This window comes from Triturus cristatus, chromosome 3_2, assembly GCF_964204655.1.
Source record: "Triturus cristatus chromosome 3_2, aTriCri1.1, whole genome shotgun sequence".
NCBI lineage: Eukaryota > Metazoa > Chordata > Amphibia > Caudata > Salamandridae > Triturus > Triturus cristatus.
Genome location: NC_140584.1, coordinates 749,885,468 through 749,909,575, shown reverse-complemented (window position 1 = coordinate 749,909,575; position 24,108 = coordinate 749,885,468). Strand labels below are relative to the sequence as shown.

The following is a 24,108-nucleotide window of genomic DNA, read 5'->3' as shown; positions in this document are numbered from 1 at the left end:
ATGCCTGGATAGTGCTATTTCAGTCATGTCTATTCGAAGGTGCTTTTTCACCCCCATTTTAAATGTTTGTAAGAGATAGATACTTTTAAGTGTGCTATTTGTAACATAGTGTGGAGTTATTGTCTATTATTACAAAGGACACATTTTTGTTAGCAGACTATAAGAAATATGAGACCAAAAGACTTACAGCAGAACCTGGGAATCCCACTTCACCTACTGATCCGGGTTTGCCAGACTCACCCTAGAAATAAGAATAATACAAAAAGTAAATGTGAGAGCTAGAGACACATTCAATGTTAATTCAATGGTGTAAAATTACATCGATGTATTGACAGCTGGAAGTGGTCACTGAACAAATACAACACTAGACATAAGACATTTTCTAACCTGTCCCAAACACATATGATTGACAATGTTCTGCTTTATAACCAAGAGACAATGGAGCTCCTATTATTACCAACCTCAGAACAGAAGATGGAACCATTGCTCCTGAACTGACACAATCTGTAAGGCTTTTCCCTTTTAGCCAAATTCATCTTCCATATGGTTGGGCTCTACAACTGGTAAACCCTTCACTTTCATCTTGCACACACATAAGATTGCAAAAATGAACTGCAAATTGTGAAAATCCGGCTCTTATCCCAGATAAACATGACAGTGTTGTATGCACTCATTATCAACAATTGGACTTTAGAAAATCATTTCTTGCAGGGATACACCCTACTAAGCTAGTTCACAAAGCACAAACTTGATTACATCATACCCATCCTTCATGATTGTCACTGGCTAGCCATCCCAACTGTGATCATATTTAAACTCTTCACACTTGCTTCCTATCTGCCTGGACTCCCAGCCATCTCAGGAGGATTGATAACTCTGAGATGTGAGGAGTCGCTTCTACTCAAAGTTCCCAAGCTGACATCAGCCACTGCCAGCAAACAGTCCTTTATTAGTGACTGGAGAATTTGCCTGGAACTCTGTACACGCTGGCCTCAGGTCATTAACTATCAACTATTTAAACAGTTCCTGAGCCACCGACCTGCTGCTGTTCATACTATGGTTGGCAGACTACATTTACTATGCTACAGAAGTAGAACATCAACATAGGTTTATCTGCAGTATCTCCTAAGCTCAGTTTGTAGGCCTAGGGAGCAGGACATACTACTTTAAACTATGCCGGTGAATGGCACAGATCTTAAATATGAGACACTTATATGGCACGAGGAAGGCAGCACACTCAGATTAGAGAGACTCAATAAAGTGTAAAGCCAGCTTATGCTTCACATTGGTGCTGTTTGTATGTATGTATATAAAGTTTTCTAATTGTAGCACTGTGCTGTGTTAGCAAAATGCAGCACTTCAACTGAAATAATCCTCTACCTTCCCTTTAATGTACATTTCAGTCCCAGTAAAAAGAGACTGTTTACTTTGAAACTGTGCAAAGCGAGTAAACGGCACTGGCCTCATTAAAACTTCAGCAACTTGTTTTATGAATGTGCCTCCCATTGCACGGTGAAAAGCAATGGGTGAGGATTGCAGAAGATCAACGCCATCTCTCACTGCATTCTCTGTTACTATGGGCCTCAATTGTGATGACTCCCATAAAGGCACAGAAGTATCTAGACATCAGTCCCAAGTGACTACTGTCTGTTCCAAGAGTGATGTCATCTACTCCTGATATGCCGAGACATGCCGAGACAGACCACCATAAACTCCTTTCGTTTTCAGGTCTCGCCTGGGCGAGATCTATTGTCGTCGCTTTTGTGTCTGGCTTCTCTGGAAGCTGGGTTGGTGTCGGCCCTGTCCGCATTAGGCCCCGCCCGACCGACTCGGGCTTTTCATGAGGCATTCTCGGCGTTAAAGCATTCTCGGTGCACGCGCTTTTCAGGGAGCATTCTTGCAGGGAGCATTCTTGCCGTTCTTTTCATGAGGCATTCCCATCGGACTCCGGACACCATCGCCTGCTTTGTGTTTGTTGTGCAGACATTTCTTATCAGCTTGTTTATTTAACAAGCTGATAAGAAATGTCTTCACAAGAGCTGGGCGGTGCACAGGCATTCCAAGGGTGCCTTTTCCGAGCACTTCCCCCTCCTCTCCCACTCGCCTCTGTCATTTCAGTAACAGTGCATCAAGGAATACTTGTTGGTGGTGGGTTAACTGTTAATATGAGGGTCACTAGGCTTCTGCTGACAAGGACCTGGTCCCTGGGCTGCACAGGAACTTTCATTAATACCACCCCGTCCCGCCCCTGAGAAGAAACTACGATGCTTTGTGCATGCCTGGAACTTGGCGTCTCTCGCTACATAATAGAGCTCACATAGAGGCAGCTCCGGTCCTAGAATGCTGCTGCCAACTCCGGTATGCAGTGCACCACTGCTCCTGCTTTCTGCTTGCTGCCTCGGAGCCTGACGAGATAAGAAGCATCCAATTCCACTGCCACTGAGCACACGCTCCTCCCGCACTAGATAGGCTCCTTCAGTGCACGCGCACTCCAACGCTACAATGCACCTCTGTCTGTCGCGCTGTCCTGCACCGGGACTAGGACACCCACGGGTAGCGCTCCTTACAGCAAGCACCAAAACTGGAAAGGCAGTCCATCTCTTCTTTGTTTAGGGAGGTTTTTTTTTTAATAAGCGCCCCATTACAGCGCCCGTAATACTTGCATGCCAATAACACCCCTCCCGCCTACCAAACAGGAAAAGTCAAACATCAACTAGCAGCGATGCCGTAGCTGTTTTCCCTTTCTTTGTTCTCTATTTCCGAGCTCCTCCATCCCAATCAGTCATGGGCCTCCAGAAGAGCAGCGGAGCCAGGGGACAGAGATGGCGGGTTATGCTGCAGCCTGCATCGGAACATCGGACACTCGTATTTGCCTGCTCCTCGCAGCTCACCCGGGTGTGGGCTTATGTGTCTTGGCCATTTAATTTTTCTTGTGCTGCCACGATAAGTTAGGAGTGAGGTGCCTCAAAAGAGCAGTGTGTGGGGTCAAAGCTGCAGGTACACTGGGACGCTATATGTGATGGAATGGCAGATGTGATGTAAGTTACAAAGGAGGTACATTGTAGGAGCAGTGCCTGGGGTCAGAGCTGCAGGTACACTGGGGGAGCTGTAGCAGCGTGTGGTCTCAGAGCTGCAGGTAAACTGGGGGAGCTGTAGCAGAGTGTGGTCTCAGAGCTGCAGGTAGACTCGGGGAGCTGTAGCAGCGTGTGGTCTCAGTGCTGCAGGTAGACTGGGGGAGCTGTAGCAGCGTGTGGTTTCAGAGCTGCAGTCTCAGAGCTGCAGGTAGACTGGGGAGCTGTAGCAGCGTGTGGTCTCAGAGCTGCAGGTAGACTGGAGGAGCTGTATTTCATAGGTGGAATGGAGGGGGTGGTGTAAGTTACGAGTGAGGTGCATTGGAAGAGCAGCATGTTTATTTATTTTATTTATTTGAAAAGTTTTATATAGCGCTTCAAGACCCGGGGGAAGCAGAGCGCTTTACATGAGCATTAAGATTCCAGTTGGTAACAGTAGATTCAGCTGGATCGAACAAAGTATCCAGACATTGCACATTTAGCAATAAACACTTCTTGAATAAGCAAAATATACTAACAGATATGGCCAGGAGTAGAACGAAAATGGCACTGCAGACAATTAACACAGAAACAATAAAAAAGGCAAGGGAGCTAAAGGAGGGCAGTATTACCCAGGACAAGGCTTTCGTATATGAAGTTAAATGGGATAGCATGTGGGTTCAGAGCTGGGGAGCTATATATAATAGAACGTCAGGGGTGTACGTTTTGGAAGTAGGTGCATTAGAAGAACAGTGTGTGGTCTCAGAGCTGAAATCAAATGGGGGGCTGCAGTCCAGGATTGATTGAGATACACTGGGACAGCTGCATGTGGGTCTTTGTGTCATAGCAGGGGTGGTGCAAATCAGGGTTCAGTCACGCTGGCAGAGCTGTGAATTAGCCTCACAAGTACAAGGTTCAGGATTGAGGGGCTCTGCCAGAGCACACAGTGGGTATTCAGCACTTGGACAGTACAGTGTTCTTGTTTCATTACTGGAATTGTAGGAGTGTTGCAAGTGTGAACTCAGGTGCTCGTTCTAGTACAACAATAATAGGGTAACATCGAGACGCACTGGCGGAGCTCTACGTGTCTCTCTCCTGCAATGGTATTTAGCTACTGGCATTGTAAATAACAAACCTTTTATCTATGTGTTGTTTTTAAAAACAGATAAATAAAAGGCAGTGCCATTTACAATGCCTTTTATAATGCCATTTACAATGGTAATAGCTTAAAACTTTGCAAATGCTGCCTATTGCATTGCAAGTTCTTGTTTGGATAGCTATTGTTAACTCAGTGGGTGCGGTAACTTTGCAAGGGATTGTGACCACATTAACAGTAGATTCGTTTGAGTGCATTTCTTGTGAATCCTAGGAAGATAACGTCCTCATAGTGACCATTGAGGATCATTATGTTACCTAACAACATTTCTCTGCAAAAAAAGGCAGCTAGCCACTTTACATACCAGCAAGTTTCTTTTTTTTTACAACTAAACTCCAGGACTTTCAGCCATAAGAATTGTGACTCTGGGGCCTTATACTGAATCCCCTAAAATCATTGGTCTTATCTGTTACCTCAACTTATTTGACCAGTCCTTTTCAAAGAACGTATGGGACATCCTGAACCCCAAATCTGTAAACAATGACTACATTTCACCAGGTATTATACTTTATAAGTTCTTATTGTTATACCATATTTCTGTATAGTACATTGTTTGCAGGTTCTTTGGTCTTCTGGCTTCAGCCCTTGTCAAGAAGCTCTTTTTTCTTAAAAAAAACTTTTGCTAACTTTGGGAACATAATAAAATTAGTGAAGAATAAAATATGTATATGCCAAAGTTTCAGTTAGGAAATCTGACAAATGTTCTGGGACACTGTTAATGAGGTGCTTAAATTAGGTATGGCCTGTTTCTGAACAAACACAAACTAAAATGTACTGTGCCTTTATTGGTCCCTTTTTACATTTACAGCAGCAGATAAATGCAATATTATTTTATCCTGTTGCAAGTTATATTCTGGTGTAGAACTGGAGACAAACAAGTTTTTAAAACACACTTAGGCACAAACAAATCCAAAAGAGCTTACACCATGATTGGTAAGAGTCCAGAAGGAGGCACTAGTAAAAGTGATGAATAAGCTATTGTTTAAATCTGGCCCGGGGTGTCTTTCAGCTGCCTCAATGTCTGGCAGTGAGGGTAGTGCCAGCTCTAAATAATTGATGACTGTTTTACATTTTTGAAATGTAGAATTTGTTCTCTTTTAGGAGAGGAATAGACATTGGTTTCGAGGACTTAAACTGAACACTTTAAGTGGGAGTCATGTTGTCACATTTTATGCTCCACTCAAATTTGAAAGAAATAACAGACACAAATTCAACATTCAAAAGCAACAGTTTAAAACAAAAACTGTACAAAGGTAGCAAAACTACAGCTTTTACTTCACATTTTTATACTCCATATTGTTATTTTATCACCCAAATCCACAAATGGTTTTCCCACATTTATAGAAAGTAAAGACCCATATTCATTGTTTTTGGTGCAAGCCAGCACAGTAACTAAAGTTGATGCACTGCATTTCACAAGTGGGCAAAAGTAGCACAGGGCAATCCTTATTAAGCATGGTCTGCTACTTCAGTCACCCCCTGCGATGGTGCACTATAAAGGCTGCCTTGTTCAGTAAAAAACAGCCTCATATCTTGGTTCCTAGGTGGGTGCACTCTGTCTAGCACAGGACTAGTATTGGAAGCATACCATTCTAGAAAAACATGTCTATGTCTCAGCAAACGCTGAAGCATCACACACATTGGATATGTGGTGTGCACTGCTCACAGATGCAATGTGTGGGTGGTTTAGAGAAATAAAAGCATTACCCCTTTTAAACACCTGCTGCAAGGAGGCATTATTTTGTAATGTAAACCCGGGTATGCCTATCATAGTAGATCAGGTTTTCCGTAGAAAGATAATGGGTGTTTTCACTGATCCACCCATGTTATATCCAGGTAGTGCCCCCCGATGCAAAGTGATACAAAGCAGCCCAAATGCTATTTGTGCTGAGAAATTAGGACATTTTCAGTACAAAATTACTTTTGTACCTTGCAAGTCTTTGTACGCCTTCGTGCCAATGCAAATCTTTAATAAATTTGGGCCATAGTTTGTAAAGTCTAGATTTATATTTCAAAAGTGTTTGACTAGTGAATGAATCAGGTCCCTCATCTTCCTTTTAGTCTGAAGACACAAACATCTGCCAGAAGTGACAAAAGGAAAGGAAAGTGCAAGTATATGAATTTGTAGTCTAAAGGTCTGATAATTCACACTTATCTGCACATGACAAATATGTGATACTTACATCTTCACCAGCCTTGCCTGCTGGACCATCTGGACCACGAGGACCAGGTGGACCCTGAAAAGATAACCATGATCAGAAATTAAATACCACAGCATAAAAGAAAAACAAGTTTTTAACCAAGCTTTATCCATTTTTGTAGAAGACCAACGATTTACATCCTGATGTGAGTACAGAAAAGTGGAAAATAAAAATAAAGAAAACACTTCCAATGCATATTGTGATTTATTATTTTTAAATCAAATAACTGATACTTGGGGTACCTTGCCAAATTGTTCAATGCTGCTATCCACAAGCAATAAAAAAATCACTTTTAAGCTCACTGTGATATCTACTCAATATGATGTGCCTCTCATTTTCCCCTGACTGAACACACCTTCTCATGACATCACAACTAAAAGTGTATTCAGGAAGTCACTAGATCCAGAAAGGATGATATCCCCATGTCATTTAGCCACAGGAAAATTGAGAGAGAACTTGCCTATTCCTGATTTTAGTGAAAACTAACTAGGGGGGACATGTTCCTTCCTTCCAAGAAACGTCTTATGTGCATTTTATACTGAAGCTTAGTTTAGGAGCGTCATCTCCATGTCACGAAACATATGGCTCTTCCATGATAAGATGAAGAACAGCATCCATTGAAGAAAATATCTTTACTTATTGACTCAGTGTCCCACATAATGGAGCAAATTAAGGGTGCAAGCTGTGTTGCAATTCTGCTCCTGCCTCATCTCAGAAGAAGCAAATGTTTTGGCAGCTCAAATAAGGAGGCCAGGGACTAGGTGCTATTTCACATCTTCTAGTAAGTTATAAGGGGTCTGTTGGACATGGCCCTCTATGCAGGGTCACCTCCCAAACGTTTTGCCTTTTTCTGTCCATTTTTTACTAAATTCGCTTTTGTTGGCCTGACGTCTCACTCGCCTAAAACCTGGTTAGATTGGTTTATACCCCATTGACATAATTACTTATAAGTCCCTTGTAGAGTGGCATTCCATATAACCAGGACCTGTAAGTTAAATGTTATTCGTGGGCCTGCAGCGCTGATTGGGCCACCCACTTAAGTAGTACCTTAAAACATGCCCCAGGCCCGCCACTGCAGCCATATTGCAATTTAAAAAGCCATGTCAATTTGGCATTGAAACCCCCTCACCATGCTTTAACCTTCCCTTTTATTACCTATGCATCACCCCTAAGGTAGGCCATAGGTAGCCACAGGGCAGGGTGCAGTATAGTTAAAAGGCTGGACATGTACTTTTAAGTTTAACATGTCCTGGTAGTTGTTACATTTAATAAGTTGTAAATTGGAAACAGGTAGCTATTCAATTTTTAATGTCTTTAGCATTGTAGTGAAATACCCTATTTAATGGTGCAGTTGTGTTTTTTAATACAATTTTAAAAATGCCACTTATAGAAAGTTGGCATTTTTCTGCCCTTAGTCCGTTTGTGCCTGTAGCCTGGCCTGGGTCACATGGCTGGGTGAAACTGACAGTTAGACTTTGTGAATTTGTCCCACAGAAGAGGGGTTAGGTGTGCCTGAGTGGGCCATCTGCTGGCAGGATGGGGGCTGATCTGAGTGGAGCTTCACTTGCAGCTGAATAGCCTGGGCTCTGCCTTCACAAAAAGGTCTTAACTGCCTCACATTGTCACTGCAGTCAACTTGGAGCCAGGGTGGAGGGAGGGGGTCAGAAAATTCCATGTACTTCAAAGCCTATGTCTGGAAGCTTCTCCCACTTTCCAGTATCAGGGCACTAGAGCATAAAAGTAGGACCTTGGGCACCAACTCTTCAGTGCACTTCTGGAGCTGTGGATACTCTGCCAGGAAGATCTGCTATGCTGCTGGAAGGACTTCCACTCTGCTGGACTGCTGCTCTGAAGGACTGCTGCCCTGTTGGATTGCTAATCTGTTGTTCTGTTGCTCTACTACCCTCTACCTGGGTACAAGGACTGGATCTTCAATTGTCCCAGGACTTCCATAGTGACTCACAATGGCTAGTTTGCTGGCCTCCTGTTCAGAGTCCAGGGACACAAAAGTCTACCTCCACCTTGAACCCACACCTGGGCCTAGCCTGAGTGAGTCTTAAATCTCCCAGTGGTACCCCACTTGTCCTGGACCCTTGGAAGTGATGCTGAATCTGCCCAGATAGCCAGAATCTAAAAGCTAACTATTTCTGCTGCTCCCTAAGGGAGAAATACCTATGGAGGAACCATTGGACTTGATTTGTATTGCATAATCCTCCATTTTACAAAATGCCTAGACAAATCTTGCAACAGAATAGAAATATATACTGCTGTGAATGTTGTGCAGCAACTTTAAGGAGATGAAATTAAACCAGAAAGTTTACATTAACTTACCATTCCACCTGGCTCTCCATGCTCACCCGGTGGGCCTGGTGGACCAACAGGACCCTAAAAGAAATGGCATTTAAAGTAATTTAGGCTTCATTACCATTTTTGTGGTTTAGGATTAATTGTTTCAATCGTCAACATCCATATTAGAGCTACATAAGTTAGACACAATATAGCAATACACATGTATTTTCTCCATTCATATTGCTGTACATAAATAAATTCACTTTAATGTATGATTTATCGTTGCCTATTATTTAGTTCTATGGTTGGCCATATTAGTAAGATATAAAATCCAATTTCTAAAAAAAATCATGTAAACATAATACCTAGACATGCACGTTCAGTGCAAATCTACTTACCTATTTGTTTATTCAAGGCCCTATTCTTTACAACTAATGTCTGGTCTCCTCGTGGTGAAAGCTTAGTAGTCACCAGCTCAGCTGTTGTTTAGCACGTTTGCTCTCATGCATCCTGCCTTCATCTTGTGTTCACTTAACCAGTGACATGGCCATAGACTAAAATACTTTAGCCTAGGCAGCGATTAAGTGTGAGTGGTAGACATCAGACAGGTTGCATGAAAGCTTCCACCACTGCCACTTCTGAGCAAATGGAATCCCTCAGTAGTAAACATTCCTAGGCACAGGGTGCTCTAAGGATTAATCCACACCAATGTACATATTAGAAGGTATTTTTAACCAGCAAACCTGCTGTTATAGATCACCACCATGCACTACATACCACACGCAACTGCCCCAGAGTATTGCGTGAAGAACCCACCAAGCACAAAAGCTATTGTCAGAGTCAACATTCATGCCTATCTATCTATCTATCTAGCCATCTATCTATCTATTCATCTATCTATCTATCTATCTATCTATCTATCTATCTATCTATCTATCTATCTATCTATCTATCTATCTATCTATCTATCTATCTATGCATTTAAGTATTTCTCTGACTGTGTGTTTACCTGCATTAGTATATAATGCCTAGTTGTTGAGGTGCAAAGCCTTCAGAGGCCCTGTTTTCGAAGAGGTGCTGAACTTTAAAAACTTTTTTAGAACTTGTGACAAAGTTCCCAACAAGTTTCAAAGTGTTGCAAAAGTTTCAAAAAGTTGTTCAAAAGGTTAGGAAGTCGCTTTAAACAACATAACAAGAATCTTGACATTGCCAATCTGTCTACCCTCAAAAGGAATGAGCTGAGGAAGCAGTGCAGGGACTGAAGGGTCAATGCTGGAAACAAGGCAAGGAAAGAGGACATGATGAAGGCGCTCAAAGCTTGGGAAGAGGCCCACTGGGTCACACCCCAGTTCAAAAATCTGATACCCCAAGTTAGTGAGGAAAAATAAGAGGAGGGGAATGTTACCCTCCATTACAACACCAGGCTAAGGGTAACTTCCAGAGCATACTGTGTAAGGCACACCAGCCGCAACTTGCGTTGCCTCCAGAAAGACATGGCAGTCCTGGAGATGGAGGAGAGGTCTCTGGCACTGGAAGAAAGGAGACTGCCCCTTGAGGAGAGACGAGACAGGCTGGGCATGAGGCCCAAAGAGAATGGTGGCAGGAACAAGGAGCCTGATGTATCTGACAGGGCTACTGGAGAGGCCAGGTTACCAAAAGGTATTGTTCCTAACTATGGAACACAAGATGATATTGAAAAGTGGCTGGCTTCATATGAGAGAGCTCCCAAGATGAGGAAGGTGGATACACAACACTGGGGGGGCACAACTCTGGGAGTTAATGCCAGTAGTTGGTAGGGATAGACTGCTCACACTTGAGGATGAGGCAACATAATTCTAACTCACACATGAAGACAGCACTTCTAGAAATCTTTGGACTCACTCCAAAAGAGTACAGGCAGAAGCTTAGGACAACACAGAACGGGGGCAACACAGACCTTGTGGTCTTTGTAGATGACTCAGTGAAGGCACTGGATGGCTAGATTTGTTGGTTATGGAGTACATATTTACAAATTGTCCCTCAGAAAATTTACAACAGCATCTAGTAGACCAAAGGTATCTAGTCTCCAAGAGCTGGGCAAGGTAGCAGTTGAGTGGTTAGGACAGGCATACCCAAGGGGTGGGTCCAAGAAGGTGGATTAGGCCCACAGAAGGGAAAGGAGGGGGTAATAAGACCACCAAAGAGGTTCCCTCAGAACCCCAGAAACCTAAGGAGAGGGACAAGACCTGGCTCACCTCTAGCAAGTAGGTTAGTAGGGACCCAGGTTTGAAGAAACTCTTAGAACAAAGGTTGTGTTTTGACTGCCAGCTGTCAGGACACCTCAGAGTGCACACCGAATGCCCCAATAGGAAGGTAATCACTGGGGTGGCTAGTGTAGCCTTTGAGGAAGACACCTCTGATGTGTAGGTCCTAGCAGCTTTTAAGTGTGAGCAGGGTCCAGATGGTAAGCTGGTGATCCCTGATCCCAGAGAGTGGTAGTAGGCACTTCCACCAGATGCAGGTAAATGGGATCCCAACCACTGCCCTGAGAGACACATGTATCAACCACACCACAGTGGTGGACAGGTTAGCCTGCCCAGACTAGCACCTGCCAGGAAAGGTAAGAAGGGTAAAGGCCGTTCCAGGGCAAGCCACTGAATGCCCTGTGGCCGTAGTGTCCCTAGAAATAGGGGGTACCCTTAGGTGGCATACAGTGGTAGTCAATCCTGACCTCCCCCTAGTTTACCTCCTAGGTAATGACCTCCTAGAGTTTGATTTTGAACTAACTACAGAAGTGGTAGCACTTACCAATTTGATCATCATATGAAATGGGAAAAATTGTGATAACAACTTGTAGCAGAATTCCATGCAGTGTATACACACACACACATGCACACACACACACACACATGTGCACACACACACACACAATCTGCTATTGTTGAACCATATTCTTAAAACTTGAAGATTATCCACCCTTCATTCAAGTGCAATCTGCCATCAATGAATACCGCATCTGCAGTTCCATTTGTCACCATCGATCATCCATGTTATATAGTGATGTTTTTCAAAATGACTACTTCTTCCAGTTCTACATAGAATGAACATGGACAGTCACCCTCACATAGGTTACATGATAAAGACCAACAAACTGCATTGAAGATGATTAATTAATAATGTTGCGTGCATTATGATAATGGACTTTTGTGGATTAAGTTAATAATTTGTTAATCTTGCTGTTCAACAAATATGTATTTTTTTGTAAATAGAATTTGTGAGGCAGTAGTAGTACAAGTTAGAATATTTGTAGTGCAGTATTGTTCAATATAAACATAAAAATATGCCTTTGATATGATATTTAATTTAATTTATTTTAATTTCACGCAGGTGCCTTAAGAGAAAGATGTATGCATGTTCTGTATGTTTCCATGATTGAACATTAGTGGGAAACTGACAGACTATGTAATTGATATTTCGGCCTCTCGATATATTCTATTTACATCAAATCAGTTTGATCAGTTTCTCTTTTATTGCTGCTATTTCAGCACAATGAAGGTTGTACAAAAACTAGTAATGAGTCAAAATGATGCTCAAATTGGAAGGGTTGCAAAGAAGACGTTAATGAAGAGAAATCAAGAAAAGATATAAAGAGGATGATTTTATAGAAAGAGATGAAAAAAGATGATGATTCAATTACATAGCACAATAGAATAAAAAAGAAAGGTAATCATAAATCACCAATGAGGTTTCGACTTAACATTTCCATAACTTGGCAGATAAGGACCTCAAATTAGGAATAGAGGTGTATGATGTTAGTAATTCAATTATAGGACAGTGAAATAAACAGTTATACTGAGAACAGAATCCAAAACAGAAGTACAGTTGTATAGTCGGTAAGTGAAAAAAGAGGAGGAAGGATTAGTCTAATCTGTACATTATGAGTTATCCTATGAGGATATAAGTGATTTGCTCTTTTAAACGAGGATTTCGGATGTAGGCAAATATTTCTGGTTAAGGAAGCGGAGTTAGGAAAAGAGGGACGGAACAAACCCTTGGGGACCCTCTTTAGTTCCCTTTACCATTTACTAGGGATTTACAGAGGTGCTAAATGTCCTGTCAACTGTGGAACAATTGCACTGTTGCCTTGGTTGTTGGGAAAGAACACTGGCACTGAGAGTCTGGTTAGCAGGAACCCAGTGCACTTCAATCAAAATTGCATTAAATACCAGGCACAACATGGGGGTGACTGTGTCAAAAAGGGGCATAATCCTACATCAATCATATGAAGACAATGCAGGAGAGTGTTCCAAGCTTTTATGGCCAAAACAGGAAAGGTACGACCTCTGGCACCTGCCAACAGGAAGAAGAGAACAACAAGAAGGAGAGAGATTACATAGCTCCTGTAAAATGGGACATAGTGTTCAAAATGAGTGCAAAATCTTGATGAGGCAATGGTTAACTGGACAACCAGGGGTGATACTAGGAATTGATAGTGCATCTCCAAGCAAAGACAGCACACAGCCTAAAATGGGAATAGAGGTTGAGAGCAACAATGAGCATCGACGATCAAGTTGCCAGTTTTGAAAATATCCTTTAAATTATTAGAAATAAATCAAATGATTGCTCAATAAGTAGAACAACTGAGAATAGCATAAACTTTGCATTATACTCTTTCCACATGTTTACAATGCAGTGCTATATTTTAGTAGTAAATAGTTGATGGGAAGAGCACACAGTATTGAGCTGAATACAAGAACTGAAAGAGTGTGTGAGTTAAACTAAGAAACCTCTGTGACTATGGAAGCGTCAAGAGAGGTACAATGGTGAGAAGGAATGGAGGAGAAATCAGAATGACTTCAGTTAACCTAGGGGTGTTAACCTTTACAGCATGAATTTGGAGCAGTAAGTTGTTTCAAAGAAGGGAGAACCCAATTACAATATATGATGGAATGATCAGACCAGACTACAGGACTGGAATGGAGAAAAGCAGCATAAAAGGGATGAGTCAAAATGAAATCTAGTGAATAACTGGCCAAATGGGTGGGGTAAGAAACTAATTTATATATACTCAAAGCAAAACAAGAGTTGATAACACTAGCTGAATTGAAGAGAGCATTAGAATGAAGACCACAAGACAAAATAACCAATAATGAGGGGCAGTGAGTGCCCAAGAGCCAACAGAGTCAAATAGTTGAAAAACATCAGAGATTAAAAGAGATGCAGGACAGGCAGCTAATAAATCAATAAACAAAAGAGAGGGAGCCCAGAGCTCAGCATGAGCATACGGGCCATAATAAAAGATGGAACTCCAATAAATTGTTTATATATTACAGCTAACCTACCACCTGCAGGGCCTGAAAATGATTTGCTAAAGCAAAGTCAGAGCCAGATGCTTCATGCATCCAAGACTCAGTAATAAAGTATCAAGATGGTGCTCTATGATAAAATCATGAATATCCAAGGTATATTTTTTGAGGAATGTGAATTAATAAGACAGTTTTTGAAACATTGGAAACAATATAAGGAGATAACAAGGTCTCAGAAGAGGCTGTGAGGGTCCCAAAGAAGCATTATGATTGGAGTGTTCTTTGGGTTTTGAGCATAACTTGTGAGGACGCAATCAGGGTTATAGAACTGACAAAGGTGTGAAGCAAGGAGTGGGTCACAGGGGTAGAAAAGTCTGGATGCATTAACCTGAAGGTGGATGATAAAACCAGCAGCATAATGAGTGCTAAGTGCATCCAATGTGCAGAAGGGGGCAGACAGAATTGCCTTTGGCTGGTGCCATTAAATATAGTTGTAAGGTGAGACACATGGCCAAAACACTAGACCACTCTGAAAAATAGTGGCACAGTAAATACTGTCTAGGAGGTGGTGGTGAGTACATGGGGCTAAAAACTCCACATCAATCACGTCTTACAACCATGCTATACTCAAATAAACAATAAAAGTAGCAACAATGATCTTCCAAAATTCACACACAAAAATGGCACAACACTTAAACATCCTTTAGAAAAATAAAAATATGGGATATACCCCAGAAAAAGGCAAATAAGATACTGTGTTATGACAGAAGAAGACTATTGCTCTATATCTAATGAGGATGACTTGCCTGAGTTCCTGGCAGTCCAGGAGGTCCTCTTGGTCCGACTTGACCCTGTAAATAATAAATTATGTGGTAGATGTTAGAAATAAATATAGTAAAATGAAGAACATATTGGAACATATTCTTGTATCTTTAACCAGCACTGAGATAGTGTTCTTTGGGCTGTAAAATGTTGTCAGTGATTAAGAAGGGAGAGGGTGCAGGTCACAAAAAAGGAAAACATTTCAAAGTTCATCCCAGATGTTTTCTAGATGTCAACTCCCTTGTCAGAACTCAAAATGCGAAGGAGTATTTTTACCAAATGTATGGAAGTCATTAGTTTGCAGACACACTCTTGGAGCACAAACTATCCACAGAATTAAGAATTGCCTTAATCTGCATTTGTACATGTTTGCCCTTTATTACTGCACTTGGAAAACATATTTCATAATATAACATACTATACCATTCCTATTTAAGGACGCTGAGGTCCTCACAGGACTTTTGCACATGTATTCCAACATTTTTTGCATCTAGGGCCGTATCACAAACCATTTGAGACTGGTGCTATTACATGTCATTTGCGGTAGGGTACAGCTTTGGTGAAAAAAACTTTTACCATCATATATGAAAACAGATTTGTGATGGTGATAATGTTTGACAAGAAAATATATGCATACATCTTGTGTTGCTTTTTAATGTTTGAGATGTTTTTTGTGCCATTGTGTTTTGTGCTGCATTATTGCATTATTGCATTGTGTTATTGTTGTGTTGTACAGTGGTCACTGTGTTGTATTCTTTTCTGTTTTGTTGTGTGGGCTTCTATGTTATTCTTGGGTTTTTATTTTGCTGTTGTAACGAGTTATTTTATTGAGCAAAGTTCTGCTCTGTAATTATATTAAAGATGTCAAGAAAATGTGCTGAATTTCACAGCAATAGCAACTCATCTCTTTAAAGTTCCAGATACAAGGAAATATTTGCCACTTTCTAAGATGCAAACTTACAGTGGCTTGATTTCATCAGCTATATAAGAAACAAGTCAGCCTAAAATGGTGGCAAGGACTGTTCATTACATTTGTGTAGGAAGCTGGCTCTGTATATACTATACCAAAATGAGGTATAGTGTGCACAGAGTCCAGTGGAACCCCAAAAGTAGGCAGAGGTAAAAGTAGATAGCACCTTACTCTCTATTTGTGGTAGTGTGGTCGAGCAGTAAGGCTTTATCTGGGGGTAGTGTTAAGCATTTGTTGTACCCACTCAATCAGCAAATGATGTCAAACACTCAAAGACTGAACTCAGACCCATTTGGTTTGTATAGAAATATTATTTAGTTGTATTTTCCCCTAGAACCAAGCAAGCCTGGCACAGGTAAGTGTATATGATACTTTTCAAGACAGGTTGAACAATAAAAGCAAGCTGAATAAAAATGACTTTTTAATATAGGTTTGTAAATGCTTTCAATACAGTGGAAATTACTGTTAGATGACTTTGGATTTCTTTACAGATTACTTTCTGGATTACTTTTTCTAATCAGTGTGATATACCAATATATTACACAGGGACATTTCCTAGAGAAAAGGTAAGTAAGCAATTTTTAGTTATTTGCAGTTTTTCAAAGTCCCATACAAAGCCAACTCCACACTTAAATTTTTTTGGGGAAAAAGCAGTCAATGCAATCCTATGGAAAGAAATTGAGTTATCGGTTTACAGGTAAGTACAAGTTTGTGGGAGTTGGTATTCTCAGGTTAGAACCAGGGTTCCCCCAGGGGCAAGGATGCACTTTCAAAGCACCCTCAGCGGAACTAGGGCAGCCGGGTGCAGAGTGCTGAGGTCCAATGCTATCCAATGGGGGTAGGAGGGCTCCGGTTGATGGCTGCTCATGAGCAGGCCACAAGGTTGTGGGAGCAAAGCTCCTGGTATTAGGCACAGGGCAAAGGGGGATCCGATTTAGCACCCAAAGAACACCCACAGCGGCGCAGGGGCGGCTGGGTGCAGGGTGCTGGTTTGGTGTTGGGTGCCCTGTTGATTTCAATGGGGATTCTCCGTTTTCAAAAGAGACTGCAGACTCGGGGACAAAGTTCTTCTAGAGGTGACCACCGCTTGGAGAGGTAAGTTGGGATGCCTGGTTATGTTGGGACACCATCAGTTGGGGCACCCAAGGCCATGGGACTTCGGTTGCAGGGGTGTCTTTAGGTGTCGGGTTTTCCTTACCAGCTCCGGGTGCGGTCGGGGTGATCCTCCAGAAAGAGGCTGCAGGCTTCGCAGGGAGGTCAGAAATCACCAGATCTCAGGTCAGGATTGCCGGGGAGACATCCTCGTGGTGTTCGGCCACTCAACTCGAGCCGTGGGCGTTGGGTGCAGAGTGGTGCAGACTTGCAGATTCGGCAGGAGTCAGAGTCTGTGGGTGAGCAAATTCGGTGCGCACAGAAGAAAAAGTCTTTCTTGTGGATGGCAGGGCAGGTCCTCGGGATTCTTGAGGTTGCTGGATGCAGGACCCACCGGGATTTTGTTGGAGCATGTTTGAGGTGGGCACAGGCCAGTAGGGCTGGGGCCAAGTCAGTGGGCAGCCTCCTTATCTTAGTTTCAACACGGCTCTTCGGTGCTTCTTCTTCTTGTCTTCTTTGTCAGTTCTTGTCTGAAGGGGCAAGGTTCGGGGTTGCCCCTAAATACTAGATTTAGGGGCGTTACAGGTAGGCAAAGGTTGGGACCAATGGGCCCCTTCCTTGGGGTGGGTATACCCCTATTATGCCACCCACCAGTGGGAGGGGGGCATATGCCTCACTCTGGTTGGCTGGGTCCCCCCATCTGTAAGATGGCGGGGACTGAAAGTTGTGCTTCACCTCTCCTCCCCCTCCTGAGGGGTGGAGTTGGCAAAAGTGGGCATACCTCCCTTCCTCACTTGGTTTTCCTACTGATTCTCCTGCCCAAAGTGGGGGTCAGAACCGGTGGGGGCAGTTGCTGGAAGCAGCCTGGGGAAGCTCCCAAAGGCGGCAAGCATTTGAAGCTTCGCCTTTGTGGACCCTGTCCATCCTGGGGGAGGAGGCCTGGCACCTCATCCCAGAATGTACATTGTTTCAGAACCCCAAAAAGCAGCAGGCTATCGACCCAGGGGTCCAGAAACATGTCTGGTGGTGGCATCTGGCAAGCAGCCACTCAGCCTGGACACTAGTGTTAGGTCGTTTTTCAGGTGGCATCCCTAAGATGTCCTCTATGTGCATTTTTCATTAAATCCCACATTGGCATCAGTCTGGGTTTAATGTGCTAAGAAGTTAGATACCAAACTTCCCAGTATTCAGTAAAGCCATTAGGGTGCTGTGGAGTTCATAATGACAAACTCCCAGTACCATCTACTCCTAATGGCATTACTGCACTTATACATTCTAAGATTTGACTTAGACAATGTAGGAGTACAGGGCTCATGCACCTGTACCCTCACCACTGGTATAGTGCACCCTGCTAGAGGGGTGGCTGACCTATGCCAGGGCAGTGGGTTGTAGGCATGGCACACAGGCATGAAAGCCATGTCGACTCTTCACATTGTTCTGCACCAAAACACGCAGCCTGCAAAGGCAGTGTGTGTGTGTGTGTGTGTGTAAAGGTACAGGGCCTCCAAGGGTGGCACAATAATTGCTGCAGCCCTTAGAGGCCATCCCTTACCACAGTGCCCTTAGTACCTGTGATGCCATTTATAAGGGACTGACCTGTGGACAAAGAGTGCCGATTGGGTTTTGTTTTCAGTGCAGTTCAGGGAAAGAACATAGGCCCTGCGTACCTGTATGGCAGGAACCCAGGGCACAATCAGTCATAGCACATCAGCAGTTTAGCAAAAAGTGGGGGTACCATGCAAAAAGAGGGCACTTTCTTACAATTTGCACTTCCAGTGATCACACTATGTGATATGGTCTGTGACGTTAGGTGTAAAAATATTTAGAAAAAGCCTTAGAGCTGTCTGGGAAGACAATGTATCGATGTTGTGACATCTTTCTACATTCCCATGGTTAATCTCATAACACACTTTATTACATCCCCATGTCAAACAGCATTAGAGAACTCTGACATCAAGGAAGTTTTTCCACAATAGTAAGTAGAATTTAAATTTGGAAAATTCTAGAAATACTGGGGCATATTTACAAGCTCCTGTTGCCACAGAAACGTCACTTTTAGTGACATTCCTGTGGTGATATGGGCTTCACCTTATTTACAAGGCAGCGTTAAGTCACTTAACGAGGCTTAACGCTGCCTTATAAATAAGGCACCCTTTCACACTATACGTAGCGTGAAAGGGGCAGGCAATGGGTGTTGTGGTGGGCGTTCCATGGCAACACTCATTGATTTTGACGCTACCCCATATTCATAAGGGTGGCGTAAATAAAGGGCAGTGCCAAAATTAAGACCAGGGAAAACCTGGTCTTACGCTGGCGAAATGAGATTTTTTATCATTTGTCCCCGTTTTTGCTGTTTCCATGTGTGCTGTGTTGTGCAGCACACATGGAAACAGCATAGAAGGGGAACTTTCCTGCACATATACAATCATTTAAAAAAATGACGCTTTGCAACTTCTATGTGTGCTGCATTAAGCAGCACACATAGAAGTTTCAAAATGCCATTTCAGATTATAAGCAATAATTCCTCTCAATGCAAGCCCCCTTGCACCATGGTGCATATATACTAGTTTTAGTCACACTCTTGGTGTTGTCAGGTTCATTTGCTAGTTAATGATGATAATGTATTAAAGTACGTTGTAGCTTCTATAGAAGTCATTCTCAATGTTAAAACATTTTGAAATTGAATACAAACTCAGTTACAAGGATTTCACTTTCAGTTTCCAACTCTTTTTGGGCATGTCTGTCACCTTAGACTACCAGAAATACAAAATCATAAAAGCTTCAGGCTGTGTTTCACGACTGTACAGTTGTTCAAAGAATTGCTTCCCAAAACAGTTACATTTCTTTGTTGCAACACCAAGAAACGAGCAGGTCAGAATCAGAGAAATTGAAGCAAGTATTCAAAACGAAAACAAGCTTCTCCTTCCGACCTCAGCCCTCATTTATGAAAACTGTTGCATCGCTTACGCCTGCTGCTGCGCTACTTCTATGACCCTTCATTGTGGGTGAACGCCCACCCTGCATAGATTATACCCGATGCAGGTATAATGTAGCGCAGGCCTTTAGCTGCATCACTTTGTAAATATGGCACAACGTGGTGCATTTTTTACACCGCTGCAGTGTGACAAAAAGTGACGCAACAGTGACATAAAAGTGTTGGAGGCCCTCATAAATAAGGCCCTCAAAGCCTCATTTATGAAAACTTGCATTGCTGTGTGAAAACAGCGATGCGTCAGGTTTCACTGCGCCCTCCTTGTGACACCATGGATGTGCCGTATTTAATGTACGCATTGCTGGGGTGTGTCTGAAAACAGACTCAACTCCAGCAATGTATCCTTTCACATGCAGCAAGCCCCATGTGAACGGCCCTGTGTCTTATGCCTGCTGTGAGGCAGGCGCAGATATTGACGCAGTAGCGTCCTAGAAGTGTCGCAGTGAAATCTCATAGATTTTACTGCGCTACTTCTACGACACTTTATTGCAGGGGAACGCCCACCCTACATACATTATACCTGATGCAAGTCCATTTTAGCATTCCTAACGCAGGGCTTTACAAAGTGACGCATCTGCTTAGCGCAACATGGCGCATTATTCACGCTGCCGCAGCATCACAAATTATGATGCAACAGCGGCGTAAAAGTGTTGCAGGCCTTGATAAATAAGGCCCTCAATTTTTAAGTTGATCCTAGGCAGCACGCATGCGGTGTCATTGAGACATGCTGTATTCACTTTGTGGGCTTTCATTCCGCCTCATGCTGCTGATTTGTTAATGTGCAAGTTGTTCTGAAAAGTTTGCCTCTATGTGGTTTGTTTTACTTTATCTGAAGGTTTTTTCCATGTGTGTTTATGCCTTCTTTTATTTTTGTATGTTGACGGGCTGTTTTATGACTGCATCGATTTACTTTTGTTGTTTTGTATGTTAACGGGCTATTTTATGAGAGTCTGTCTGTTTTACTTTTATTGTTTTTATTAAGGTATTGCAGTTTAATTTTTGCTTTATATTTATGTTTTGAAATGTGGCTTCATAGTGCAGCTGCAGCACCCCGCTTCTACTGTTCCACCACCATATCTAATTAGTGAATTGTACAGCCGATAACAGGCTTTGCCCAGCATTAGGTTGCTGTATTCTCCTCTCCCAGAGCAGACTCCAAACGGTGGAGTAAATACATCATAGGAGTCAAAAATGGTAGAACCGTCTAGTCCTGTCTGTACAGCGCTGGCCAAACCGCCCACCGCTGCCTTCTTTTCTTTTCTGTTTACCGTCTCATTCCCTCCTCCCCCCCCAACCTTCTGATACAGCCATTAGCTTGTTTTCTGTGGTCCTGACGCATAATTCCCTTTCTTCATTGCCCTGGTGCCCAGATTTCGTTCCTGTTGTTTTTGTGATATATTGTGCGGTCCCTATCCCAGCACCTTCTCAGCCATGGCCTTGCTGCCAGAGATGGAGCCAGAATTCAACCCCACGTTTGACTCCGTTGGGCTGCATTTCCTAACCTTCGGCATGTGGTTTGGTGAATGTATGTTTTTTCCAGATTGCCGGGCCCTCCCCATCATTATGTCTGGTGTTCAGTGCTAAGAATACTGTTTATGGTGTCCTTGTGCACTGCTCCTTCAGGGCTGGTTTTATTTGAAGTCATTTATAAAGCTGACAGTGGCGTGTGCAGTGCTTATTCCAGACACCACAGGCCCCAGTGCCAGTCCAAAGGCAGGAAGAGGCGGTGAATTCCCCGTACAGCAGCAGAACTGTAGTCAGGCTTGAGACCCGATAGTGGTAAGTAGCATGTTCCAAGACATAAGTGGTCAAAGCTCATGTTCTCACAAGTGCTTGGAACCCTGAGTTTATTTTATTGCATAATGTGTGATCTTGTGCACCATGGTGGCAATTGTAATTCAACCCCAGGAGATCGAGTCACCTGCGCCCTGCCTGTGGCAGCACAAGACTTAACCCCCGCTCACCATTCTTTGGGTGCTTATGGAAGGTATTTTGCTGATGTTTGCTGGAGATGGTGGGCTGTTTACAAGGCACATCTCCAACTTGAATGAACCTAAGACTACTGATGACCATGCAACTATCCACTGTTGACCAGGTCTTACGTCACCAGTGACCTGGTTGAACATGTGCAATTCAATTCAAAGCAGCGAAATGTATCCCCAGTAGCATTCCAGTCAGTTGCTTTTAGCTTGTCTGTGCCGTAGCAGAAATGGACCAATTGAAAACAAATCTGAGGTTCCCTCTCCCTCAAAAGGTGTGGGCCACCCTGTTTCACGGTGTTCCTTGGAATAGAAATGGAAACAACCCAGACGCATTTCATTGTGGTTGGACTGCACTGGTCAGGCTCTGTTGGGCCTAGACAGGAGTCACTTGCTCACCATCCCTGATCAACACTTGAATGTTCTGCATTTTTTTTAATACAGAAGATTTCCTTTGATTACTTGACATTGTGGCGCTTTTCCCTGCAGACATTGTGTCTGTGACTTTGCCTTTGAAGATTAGTCTTTGAGGCTGTCCGAGAGCAGACCAGGTCCAGTCTAGTGAGTACGGTGTTCCATATTGAGGTTTCCCGCTGACTGCAATTCTTGACCATAACACAGGACTGGCCTCCTGCCTGCCACAATCATATGCCAGCAGATTTTCCAAAATTTCAATCTTGCAGTAGCTGCCCATGGAAGAACTCAGCCTTGATGGCTGGGGGGAGAGGCCGAGCTACAGACAGACTGGATGCCGAACAGAAAACCTGCCAAATATCCAGCGCCCGCCGCAATCCGTATGAAATAGAAAACTAGCATCTTGAAATTAAAGTGACCTCTGTATCCACTGTAGTTTTCACTAATTTAATAATACAGTTAAAGAGGAAAGATTATTAAACAGAAATGTTGAGTTAATGGGAAGCATATGTTTGGGCCCGGCAGTGCAGGGGTTTGTGGCAAAGCCAATAGCTCTGACTAAACACTTATACAGTCCCAAAAGCAAGACCTATTGGCTATGCCAATGCTTGTTTAAATAGGACCTGAAACAGCAATTCTCCATCAAGGTTATATTTTTAAAAATTGAGCCCTGCTCTTATCGACATGACATTGAGGATAAGACGGCCATTTTTCATTAAATCCCTTCCCAAATTCTCATCTACAATGGCCAGGCTTTGTGATCAGTGCTGATCTGGATTGCAAGCTATTCAGCAAATTATAAAATCAAATCTTTTAAGCCCGCTGATTACTATGAGAACCAAAAATTAAGAAGCATTAGTGAAAAAAGTATACTAAAATCACATGGCCAACACCAAGTCCCGTGATTTATTCTTAACCAATTATAATGATATAGCTACATTGATGTTTGTTTGTGATAAAGCCTATACCAAGTGCTGTATGTGACACACAGAATAGTTCAAACATATTTGAATACATGTAGAGGTAATTTCACAAACGGCTGAGAATTTAAAGATTCTTATGTTGTTATTATTTTTATGATTACCTAAAAAGGTGTCTTGGCGCTAGATGAATTTACAGAGATGAAGATGCCCCACAGTGTAAGAATTATTGTGCAGATAAAAAAACAAGTTTTCAAGGCCTTCCAGAAGGCCAGCAGATTAAGCATGGCTTTAATGTCTAATGGGAGTGTATTTCATGCCCTTGCGGCTCCCAGTTCAAAGGCTTTACCACCCCAGACAAGAGGTGAAACCTAGGCACTGTTAAGAGTTTAGCAGATGCTGATTGAAGAGACCTGCCTGGCATGCACAAGTTAAAGCTTTTCCTAACAAAGTCTGGACCATGGCCATTGAGTGCTTTGAGCATGATACAGAGCACTTTAAAGATAATTCTGTATCTGACTAGAAGCCAGTGTAGTGCTCTAACAACTTTGAAATGGACTGGTATTTGGGAATTTTAAACAGAAGCTGAGCAGCTGCATTTTTCAGTACTTGCAACTTATTTATGACATGCTGATGAGTATTTTGATATAGCCCATTGCAATAGTCAATCTTTATCACCAAGGACTGACTTACCACTGATCCAGGCATCAGTCCCATTTGAGAGCCTAGTCCAGATTTCTCATCAAAGCCGCCTTGCATGTGTGCTGAAAATGGCTGTAAAATAAACATGAAAAGGTTTTTTTCAAAAACAGAAATTATTGAAAAGGTTATTTTAAACATTAAAAAATCCTTATCAAATGTCCTTACTAGTAAATTATCAAAATTCATGTATCAGTCTAGCAAAGATATGTGAATTTTAATCTGCTTGTCCCACATAT

General features: G+C 42.7%; 1 protein-coding gene across 1 annotated transcript in view; it reads right to left on the bottom strand.

Moving 5' to 3' along the window:
- COL5A2 (collagen type V alpha 2 chain) overlaps nt 1-24,108 on the bottom strand; it is a 333,083-nt gene that overhangs the window by 137,392 nt on the left and 171,583 nt on the right. The window contains exons 8-12 of the mRNA XM_085647093.1: nt 23,864-23,944; nt 14,788-14,832; nt 8,739-8,792; nt 6,390-6,443; nt 188-241 (exon numbers count right to left, since the gene is read on the bottom strand). Coding sequence (XP_085503219.1) covers nt 188-241; nt 6,390-6,443; nt 8,739-8,792; nt 14,788-14,832; nt 23,864-23,944 — 288 coding nt within the window. The remainder of the gene's footprint in view (nt 1-187; nt 242-6,389; nt 6,444-8,738; nt 8,793-14,787; nt 14,833-23,863; nt 23,945-24,108) is intronic.